General features: G+C 45.9%; 1 protein-coding gene across 1 annotated transcript; it reads right to left on the reverse strand.

Annotated features, from left to right (window-relative positions):
- Window positions 1–4,203: 4,203 nt before the first annotated feature.
- Window positions 4,204–10,689, reverse strand: LOC311509115 (protein ELFN1-like; the record flags this gene model as incomplete). The annotated part of the gene is made up of 4 exons (XM_084574173.1): window positions 4,204–6,361; window positions 8,911–9,077; window positions 10,156–10,309; window positions 10,400–10,689. The coding sequence occupies 4 exons, from the start codon at window positions 10,687–10,689 to the stop codon at window positions 4,204–4,206; spliced, it is 2,769 nt and encodes a 922-aa protein (XP_084430299.1).
- Between the last annotated feature and the right edge of the window lie 688 nt (window positions 10,690–11,377).

Raw genomic sequence — 11,377 nt, forward strand, 5'->3', positions numbered from 1 at the left:
TGATGGCAGCAGCCATCTCCAGCAGGATGCAGCCTGACACAGGTACACACACAAACGTTTTAGGAACAACTAAAAAAAAAAACATGAAAAACAGCACAAGGTGTTGATCTGACCTCCAAATTCACTAGATCCCAAATTTTTCAAGTGTCTGTGGGCCCTCCCCTCAACCCATAGGACCCAAAGGCCCCCACTAACAACATCCTTTTGCCAGACACCACAGGACACCCTCAGAAGGCCCATGTCCGTTCTCTGATGAGTCACAACTGTTTTGGAGGCACAAGGGAGACCTACATAATATCAGGAAGGTGGTCATAATGTTATGCCTGACCGGCATCTACCATTAACTTCCACTGTTTGATGGTGGAGAGACAAATATCTAATCTGAATGTCAGGATGCCACTAGAAGTTAATAAATGAGTTTATTGTCCAGTTGTATGACAATCCAAATTGATATCCATCTCCACGACATTAGAGTAATTTCCTTTGCTACACCATCACCCCTACAGACGCTCTCAGTAAGTGAGGAAAAGTGTGTGTGTGTGTATGTGTGTGTGTTTGAAATATCTGACCCTGTGAGCATTAACTCAATCAAAAGGAAACCCATCAATCATATCAGTGTGTGAAACGTGCAAATATCAAACTTCTGGCATACACACACGGTTTCTCCAGGAAAGGAGACAGTGAACGGAAGGCTATTTTATTGTGCTCATTTTTAATTTTGACAAGAAAATAAAGAAAGAAAGCCTCTGAGAGATCCTATGGCAGAGCATTCTCACTGTCTCTCTTTGCTCTCTCGCTCCTGAGTCATTCTCTAGAAGAATATAACACGAGCTTCCGCTGAGGCTGAGGATTCCCTCGCGGCTCGCTCCGCCGTCGCTCCCCTCCGTCGTCTGTAGGACCTCAGTTTGTTTCCACTTCCCGGGCGTTGTCGTCTCAAAAACACAGTTTCTCTTCATCACAGTTCAAAGAACAGCAGCGCCGGCCGTCGGCTTGTCGCCGCGTCGTCCTAGATGAGCTATTCTCTGACACATGACAAACTCAGGCCGTCACTTACTGTTCGTAAACGGAACCAAAAAACAGAAACAGTAATTTAATACATCGCTACATTGATATTACTGTTACTCAAAGAATGCTCAAGTGAGGCTTAAGAATCAAGCAATTATAAAATTGCAGTCAGGAAAGTATAAGTTAAGAAATCTGATATATATATATATATATATTTGTTGTTGTTTTTTTTCATTATTTTTCAAAGCAATGTTAAAGTTAAAAAGATTAAAGAAAGTTGAATGTTTTAAGGCTGTTGTTTGGTTAAAGCCACAATCTGGGACGTGTAGTACAGAAACAGCCACGGCTCATCGGTTTCTCTGTGGATCTGATCGTTGGCAGCAGCAACAGAAGAGGAACCGTGTCGTAGCCACTGCAGAGTCGGGGGCGGGGGAGAGAGGGGGAAAAAAACAGCCTTTTTCATTTTATTTTTATTTAACGCACGTATGAACGCGCGTTCGCAGTGCTACAAACCGCTGCGGTGGTGTTTTACCAACCCGTGATTATGGCTTTAACCGGGCTTAATGACTTGAGCATTCTGAACTCATTACAGCAGAGAAAACAAGATTTTATACAGTGTTTCCATCGGCCCAATAAACTTTTCATTGTCTACCGGCTGTGTGGTTCCTGTCGTGTAGTTTTTTTTTTGTTTTGTTTTTTTCCTGTGTTTGTTTCAAGGTTGGAGTCAGTTCTGTTTCAAATCAGAAAGCAAAGAGGGCGCAATTCATTTGTAATTATAAACTGAATTGATCGCTGAATTGAAACTCTCTTGACTCCATCCCTGATTCACAGTCTTCTTAAATGACTTGTTGCACAGATCTATGCAGAACCATCTACTGTTATATGATCTTAATATATATTATTTTTCCGCCTCCAGTATTTTAAATCCTGCAAATATTTCAGATGTACACATAGTCTGTTTTCACCACATACTAATCACCATAACACTTCTCATATAAAACGTCATTGCTATTACATCAAAGTGACAGTTTGGAGGGGGGGGCGGGTGGGCCCCCCTGGACCAACTAACTGGTCGCCCACGAGCGTCGGTGTCTGATAAGATTTTGCAGAAAGCCAATGATTCCTTACTTAGCTCCAATTCTGAGACACAAATGGCCGTCATGAGTGAGCTTTCTGAAGGGAGAAGGCCGTGTGAATTCAGCTCGAACGTCAGAATCCAGCTGCTAAAAAAAACTTCTCAGAGAATACATTCATCTGCATGTGGCTGCGTGTGCATGAGTACACTTGTGTGTGTGTGTGTGTGTGTGCATGTGCTGGAGTTTTAGCTGTAAGGGTGATGGTGGGTCAATAGTTGGGTCCTGGTTGGGTTTTTTGGGGGGGGGTTAGGGGGGAGAGGGGGCTGTAAGGGTTAATTTTCTTCCACAGTACTTTGGTCTTAGAAATGATTGGAGGATAGCAGGGGAGCAGTGAGCCAATGGTGGTGGTATCGTTTTGTGCAAATTGTTTGTTTGGCAAAATGACGTGTAAGAGATGCGAAGGAGCAGAGGTCTGTAAAAGTAGCAGTATTCAAAATCACTTCAAACACTTCTTTGTGATTTATCAAGTTGGCACGATGGCACCACAGTGGAATCAGAGGAATCCAAAAACTGAGAGGTAAAAACCTGGGAGATGAGAGGAGGGCTTTAAAAAGAAAAAGAAACACAGTTGGAGCTACAGTGTATCGGGAAGGAAGCTGAGAGTTTTTTTTTCCTAAGAGTCGTTTTTTGATTTTGAACAGTGCAGATACGCTTTCCCTAAGGGAATTAAAGACATTCATTTGAAGATTAGAATTTTTAGTTCAATTTTCAAAATCAAAAACGTACCGTTGTTGAGTGAGCAGGTAGGTAACTAACTTGGGATTCTGGTTTTTCTGAAAAGTCTGAAAGATTTCAAAACCACGTTGTACAAACAAAACAGTCACCTCTGTTGCAAATATAGAACTTTTCTCTCATCTGTACAGCGTTCCCTCTCTAGGAGGATGAGGAGCGGGGGTAGCAGGGGAAGGGCGAGGGGGTGGGGGGTTCACCAAGAGAAAAGGCGGGCTCGTTTTTTTTAGTTTTTTTTGTTTTTTTTCTCGGCTCAGCAGCGAGCACATTCCTCTCGATAGAAAAGGAGAAACTCAAGTGTCTCGTCCGTCGTCTAGTCTCTTGTCGGTGTGCGCTTCACCCGGCCGAGCGATTTAAAACAGTCAAAAACACAGTCACATGACAGAGCCATGCCATATTCAAATAACAGAATATTAATGAAGAGGATCATAGGAATAATAAGAAGACCAGTAATGGTAATAAGAATAATGAGTAGTAATAACAACATATCATAGTAGGTTTTTTTTCTTTTCTTTTTTTGAAATTCTGTATATAAAAACAGTGGTGAGGAGAAGTCGGTACACAGTAGGGCTCCACTATCCCCCTCGGTGGATTTTGGCACATTATACTCACTCTCTGGTGAGAGCTACCTACTCGTTCTCAGCACAGTTAGTTATTACTGTTGCCTGGCGACCCATCCAGAAAGAATTGGTTGCTTTAATTGTCTTCAGTCGCCAGAATCCCAGCAAAAATGTCCCAGCAAAGTATTTTAAAAAAATGTCGGCTCTCGTGGCTGGATCGCAGGACGCGATGCAAAAACAAAACAAAAAAAACTTGCCACTAAAAAGCAAAATCTTGATCATTGCACCACCGTAATGATTAATCTGGTTAATCTGCCGTGGCCAGGTTTGATGGATGCCAGTCTCTAGGTAGATTAAAAAAGCATCGCTGGGTTGGTCGGGATGGGTTGCCCGGCAACTTTTAAGGTTTCTATTCGTAACGTTGTTTCATTTATTTATCTTTTTTTCTTCGTTCAAAACTTAGTACAAATAGCTACATACTTCTGAGCTATAATTTCCATTACATTACAAAAAGTAACTCAGTCTCTATAAGTTAATATTTTTGTTGTCCAATATAATATATTAGTTTGGTCCTCCTCCATGTTCTTACAAGAAAAGGCTTAATTTGTGTGAAATATGAGCTTGTGTGTGTGTGTGTGTGTGTGTGTGTGTAGGTTATGTAAGTTGTGTGTTTGTGTGTATTTACAGATCTTTATTGAACAGGTCTGTGTATCTGTATCCATACGCTATGGACGCAGTGTCGTTATTTTCCCATCTTCAAAGTGTTTGCGGTCTCAGGCCTTCTGCTGGGCTGACACGCCTTTCCAGTAGTCCAGTATGTCGTGAAGATCTTCATCTTTGGCAAACTGAACCTTTCGCCTCAGCGCGTGCCCGGCTGCCACGTATCCCTCGTCCTCCATGGACGCCTGCCGGTGCCTCTTGCGGTGCAGTTTGAACCTCTCCCACAGCCCCAGGGTCGGGGTGCAGAGTAGCCCTTCCTCCTCCTCGTCTTCGTCGGGGCTGGAGCAGTAGCTGAGGTTGTGGTACTGGGGCGAGAGCGGGTAGTGCGGTGAGAGCTGGGAGTAGGCTAACTCCCGCTGCTTTGCCTGCCTGCTGAGAGTGATGGGGTCTAATACGGAGGGCTTACGCCCTCCTGGGTGGTGGTGGAGCTCCTGGAGGATCTGGGGGTGGTGCTGCAGCTCCTGGAGATGCTGCTGAGATCCGGGATAGGAGTGGCGGTGTTCATTATACTGGCGGATTCTCTGGGCTTCGGCTCGTAAGATAGCCGCTGCGGGGGTGACTGTACGAATGGCTTCTCCTCCCCCACCACCTCCTCTTTCTACCCTCTCTCCCCTTTCGCCCCTTTCACCCCTTTCACCCCTTTCTCCCCTTTCTCCTCTTTCTCCTCGCTCTCCAGGCGAGGCTCTCTCAATGTAGCGGGTCTCTGATGAGTGGTACCCTCCCTCTGAGCGGAAGGAGCGAGGGCTCCGGGCAGAGCCAGGGGAGGAGGAGGTGCTGGGTCTTTTGGAGGTTGGTGGGGCCTCCATGCTGTGGTGTCGCTGCAGTGAATGATGGTAGCTTCTCCCCCTCTCTTCTCTCCCACCCCTCCCTCCTTTATACACTGGGGAGAGGAACTCGCCTCCTCGTTCTCCCCTCTCTCCTTGCTCAGACAGAAGCACCAGCTGTGGCTCTGCAGTAGACACAGCTCCTCCACCTGCGGAGGAGGGGGATTTGATCCCCTGCTGGAAGGAAGTCGACTCAGATTTGAGAGCGTCTATACAGTTGTTGATGATCTGGTTAACTTTATCCACTTCTTTAGCGATGGTAGAGATCTCTGCTACTGAGCCCTGGGGATTTGCTTGTGGTGACATTTCCCTCTCCCTCTCCCGCTCTCTCTCCCTCTCCCTCTCAATGCCGGAGCCTCTTACCTCCATGTAGTTCAGTTTAGCAGGCTTGTGCGCTGGTGTTTCTATTACCTCCTGAAGCTTGTATGGATCTATCTCACCACCCTGAGGCAGGTAGGGCATTCTGGACAGACTGTCCCCCGTGGCGAGCTTCTGGGAAACAGAACCCCCACTGCCTCCCTCTATATCCCCTTCCCCACCGTACTTGAGCTCTATCAGAGTCCTCTGGATCCTGTTCATCTTTCTTTCCTTCGCCTCCATGATCCTCTTCTTCCTCAGGCAGTGTACAACAAGGCCAAGAAAGAGCAGCATGCCAAACAGACAGCCCAAAATAGTCATGATGTAGTGGGTGGCCGAAGACTGATTGGCTATCTTCTCAGGTCCGAGTCGGCGGCCAGTGGAGATGGTCAGGCAGGTGTGGTTGAAGCGCAGGGAGTTTCGTATCGAAGCTACGCAGTACGTATAGTCAGTGTTGGGTTTCAAGTTCTTAAGCTCAATATCTTCTCTTTGATTTTTCAGATTCTGTATATCTGTGAAGAAGCTGTTGTTGTAAAGCATCAGGATGTACATTTTTCTGTACGGGTGGGGGATCTGAACCGTTATCACAGCACTCGAATGAAGCACATGCTTTATCGTCATGACCGGTTTGGCGTCGGGTAGCATGGGGCTAAAGCTGATCACCTCATCGGGCGGGGTCCCAGAGGCACAGTCGTCCAGTCCGCAGGGAGAGGCGAAATCTGGGGACAGGGTGGTGGAATCGATGACGTAGAAGGACGTCACGCTGCTGCCGTCGTCTGTGCACACGAGACTGAGCACGTGCAGAGCGTTGCGCTGCATGGGCATGCGAGGGTTTTGGCTCAGGAGGTTGTAGCCGGAGAATCCTTGAGGGGAGTCGCACACCATCCTCTCGCTGGTCCTGTTGGGGAAGGCCGAGAGCCAGCGCAGGAACCCCAGTAGCTCACAAGAGCAGTTGAAAGGGTTGGTGTAAAGCTCACACGTCGTCAGCTTGGACAGTCCAGAGAACAAACTGCCATCCAACACCTGGATCCTGAAAAAGGGACAAAGACAAAATGATTTGAAGGGAAGTATTTTTCCTCAAAGAAACACTCACATCTAGGACACTCCTTTGAAGATAACAACGTCCAGATTTTAGCCCGAAAAGAGAGATGGTTTGAAAGAGGATTTAATGAAGCCCCTCTGAACAGGGGAGGTGGACTGAGATATAATCTGCCATCAATTATAATACAGTCTTTACTTCTGTCCCCTAGAAGTTTCACGCTTTGAGACTGGAGCCTCTGACTGATAATGGGTCATTAGAGCAATTAAGGTTGTTACATACTTCGCGAGAAGTTTGTCCTTGCTCCTAGGGCTGCGAGAACGTCATTTATACTTCACGAGAAACTCAAGTGCCGAACTACGGGGGAAGTCCTCATAGGGCCCCCCCTGTACCTCACACACGCTTAACATTGTGGGAGATGCGAGAGATGGACGACGAGAGGCGCTTTTCTTATTATTTTCGGATGTCGGCCAGCCATTTTGACGACCGATCACGCCATTCATTCAGCATGCACCCACGCACAGCATGACGATTTCTACCCAGGAGGGATTAGCAGCCATACTCTCACAGCTCACAGAGTGGCCACGAGCATTTACGCTTTTCCACATTAACCACACCCACTCCAATTTCTGACCAATCACAGAATACTTCTCACTTCTCACGGAGAATGTAACAGCCTTTAGGGAAGCAGGACGGGAACAGTTGTTCCATCATCCGGTCATTAACAGACAAAAATTAAAGGGGAACTACTGATTTTTACAACCTGGACCTTATTTCTAGCATAAAATACCGTTGTTTACTCACCAATATCACTTTTGTTTCACTTGCACTTGTTCAGGAGATAATTAGATCAGCGTATATTCATATAAGCGGGAGTGATCAGGGCACCAAGACGCAGTTATCTTTTTTTTTTGTTATCATACGCTAATGCTATTCCCCGTTGAGTCTAGAGTTACGTGTTATGTCTTCCGACCTGGACGATGTCATCTCTGAGCGGCGCGCGCACCTGCGACAGTCGACTTGTTTACCTGTATTTTGCTACTGAGAACCGAAGTTTTGTCATCACAACATAAGCGCATGAGTCCACCTCAATTCTAAGGGTCAAACAGTAAAGCTTAGATTCTTATACTAGAAAGGTGGGCCGAGGCAGCAAAGGGGAGATGTGTTAACATCCAGTTGGCTATAGTACATAAACATGAATATAAGGATTCACACCAGCTAGGAAATACAAAGTGTCCTCCAGTGACGGAGGGCGTTAACTCTACAGCTGTGTCTGTAGACAGCCAGAGAGTGAGACTGAAGACGCCAAAGAGGGACCATGGCCTTGGCATGTTCCTCAGAGAGAAAATAGGGCAGATAACTGACCCCAGCAGTAATCTAACATTAACTACACAAACTATAGGGAAGAGAAATTATTCTCTAACAGCTACTGCTATTTTTTTGCAACATGGCTGAATATTTTTCCGATTCTGAGGTTGTGGACGAACCATAGCAGTAGCAAATTACAGGTAAACAAGCCGACCGTCGTGACCGTAGCGTAGCATAACAAAATATTGGCGAAATTAACGAGTTTCGCGGCAGATAATGCGTTATTTAGAGGCTGCATCTCGGTGCCCTGATCACTCCCGTTATATGGATATACGCTGATCTAATTATCTCCTGAACAAGTGCAAATGAAACAAAAGTGATATTGGTGAGTAAACAATGGTATTTTATGCCAGAAATAAGGTCCAGGCTGTAAAAAACAGTAGTTCCCCTTTAAGCCAGTTTCTGATGGGCCACCAGTCCCTTAGAACTGAGGAAGTTGCGACACATCTTCAAGTAACTCTACATGTCCAGCCGCCTCTCTTTAACTTTTTTGGATATGCAGTGACCTGAATGACTGAGAACCTTCACAGACATCTAGGCGAACACACCACCGTCTGTCATAATTGAATCCGCTTGTGCATCGCTCCTCTAAGACTTCAGTTCACGGTCATAAACATTTCCCACAAGGCTGTTCGCCAAACCCCAAAGGACAGTTAAGCTTGTTTCATTCGGCTGTTGCTTTACATTTAGGTCAAGCAATCAATACCAATTACGCAACAATCAGAAGTTATTTCCACTGAGAGAAAAGAAAGGATTGTTGCACAGTCGAATTGTAATCTGCTGAGGATACTCTCAGCGGAAGAGCTCTCCGTATTGTATGCGATGCTTGTTTCAAGGCATCGATCAATGATTTTAATGTGGTGACACCAAGCGTGACATTTAACGTAGATATTTGAATGCTTAATTACTGCATTTGTAACATTATCCTAATTAGCTCCTATGTGTACGTGCGAGAACGTGTTATCTCATTGTCTTCCTTTGCACTCAGTTTTTGCACTAATGATTATAACAGATGGTCAGAATGTCAATGTCAACAATTACCCAGAACCCAATGGTTTAGCAACCTAAGATATTGGATTTCTATAGTTTTATTTGCAATTCCCGACGTTGTATCCAAACTAAACTGACTACTACTCTCAGATGCACATCCCTGGCCCTACCCAGGCCAGTACCTGTTCATGGAGAGGTCTATGTTCTCTATGTTGGGACATTCCCAGAAGGTGTTGGGCGTAACGGTCTCGATGAGGTTGGCTTGCAGGTAGAGATACTGCAGCTTGCCCAGGCCCCGCAGCATCCCCTCTGTCAGGTTCCTCAACTTGTTAAAGCCCATCTGGAGAACCTGGGAGACAAAGACAAGTGGGATTATCCTAATCTCTGAAGAGCCAGTTGGCGCCAGGCATCACTCACTACAAGCTGGAAACATGCAGAACAAGCAGACGACGGTTCTGTACGGGTTCGTGTTTCACATGGTGATCTAAGCCTCTATGCTGTGATGAATTTACTCAGATCTTTCTTGTTCACATTTTACCTCCTGGCCCAGCTCCAGCAGCCGGGGTAGATGTGTAAGCACGCCAGCTCATTATGGCCGCGTTCAGCTCGGTTTGGTGAAACACTTTGCCTGAATGTTTCTGGAAGCCATAAAGAGAGCGTGTGTCTTTGTCTTTCTTGTGCGTTTGTGTGTCCATCTGTGCACATGAAGCTATTTAGATCCTTGACTTGATTCAAGGAAGAAGTATAAATGCAAATACAATTAAATATTAATATTGTTGTTACTAAGAAGACCCTTTCAGGTGTAAGTATTGATTCACAGTTTAATTCAAAAGATGAAACCAGTGTCCAAAGCATGAACAGACATTTTTTCCTTTCCCTCAATGAACAGTTTCAAACTGCAGTGTTGGTTGTGGTTTGACGCCCAGCGTCACATTATATAACTGGATCATCAGCAGGGCAGGGGTGGGCTGGAGCCTATTCCAGCTGCCATTGGGCAAGAGGTGGGGTACACCATGGACAGGTCTCCAGTCTATCGCAGGGCTAACACAGAGAAGACAGACAACTCATTCACACATTCACACCTACGGCCAATTTAGAATCACCAGTCAACCTGACGAGCATGTCTTTGGACGGTGGGAGGAAGCCGGAGTACCCGGAGAGAATCCACGCAGACACAGGGAGAACATGCAAACTCCACACAGAAAGGCCCCAGTCGACCGATGGATTCAAACCTTCTTGCTGTGAGGCATCAGTGCTAACCACCACACCACTGTACCGTCCCTAAGGCTGGTTAATACTGAGAAAATATATATTCTGAGAGTTTAAGTTGTACGAATGGGTTGATCTCCATCATATTTTCATATTTTAATCACACAGGTAAAATAAAACTGATGTGGTCAATATACATACATTATGGCATGACTCACCTGCAGGTTGAATTGTGCTGAGAATGCGCCGTCTTCCACGTAGCTGATATCGTTCTTGGTGAGGTTCAGATAGGTGAGGTTGCCGAAGCGACTGAGCGAAGAGTAATGGACCGACCGTATCTTGTTCTCGTTCAGCCTCAGGTCCACAATGGTGCTGTGGAGAGATGCATGGAGATGTTTGGCAAGAGGGCAAAACACACTGTGAGAATGAGAATTTTTTTTATTTTTTATTTTTTTATTTTACCTGTTTATGTGGGAAGGAATGGCCTCATAGGGAGGCTGGTTCATGCTGCAGATAGCCAGCCACACGAAGCCTTTCTCCCCTTCGATAAGCCAGCAGTCAGCTGTTACCATTGGCAACCGCATCACTGACAGCAGGGCGAGCCAACAGAGGAAGGTGCTGGCTGTGGACAAGACCACTGATGAAGAACCTCCGGTCGTGTTATGTCTCTGCCGTCCCTGTCCTGAGCTCTGGGCCATTTGGGATGCCATCACAGTATCCGCTGGAGAAAGCTGCCCACAGATTGTCGCCATCTAACATTTATTCTCGTAGGCCGGCGCCATCGGAAAGGGGGTCAGGGTGTGTTTTATACGGTAGTGCTGCGTGCTCAGACTTGTGTGGCTGCGGCTGCTGTTTTTGGTTTAGTCACAGCGTAAGAAATGTTCATGTTCCTGTTAGGCTTTTCCTGCTCGCCGGAAAATATTTAAATACGAGTTGCGTTAGATTTAATTAAGAATTTATTGAAGTAGAAATAATTGCAGGAGCTGTATGTATCACTGCGCTGGCAGTACGTAGGTAAGCTGTATCAATTTTTTAATTAGTGGGGTCACATTTGATATATTATGTATAAACTGGCAAGTGCAAGTCGTCCCGGTGCCAGATTGGCTGGTGCTCATGTCTTCTGTGGCCGTCTGCATCTCTGATTGGACGAGCTCCTCTTTTCTTTCTTCCTCATTGTGCGCCGCCGTGTACTCGCTGTGAGAACTCGTCCCTGGAGGGGAAAGGGGGTGAGAGAGAGAGAGAGAGATAGGGGGAGAGTGTTAGAAAGGGATCGCTAATGAAACACAGTGGTTTATTTGTGAGACGCAACAAACACAGCCCTGTTAGGAGCATGATGAGATCGAGGGAGTTATTTCCTCTTATATAACCGCCTGGTGCACATGCACACACATGCACGCACGCCAATTTATGCTTGCATTGTGTGTTTTTTTCTTTAACGCT

This window comes from Chelon labrosus (genome assembly GCF_963514085.1).
Source record: "Chelon labrosus genome assembly, chromosome: 2".
Taxonomy (NCBI): Eukaryota; Metazoa; Chordata; class Actinopteri; order Mugiliformes; family Mugilidae; genus Chelon; species Chelon labrosus.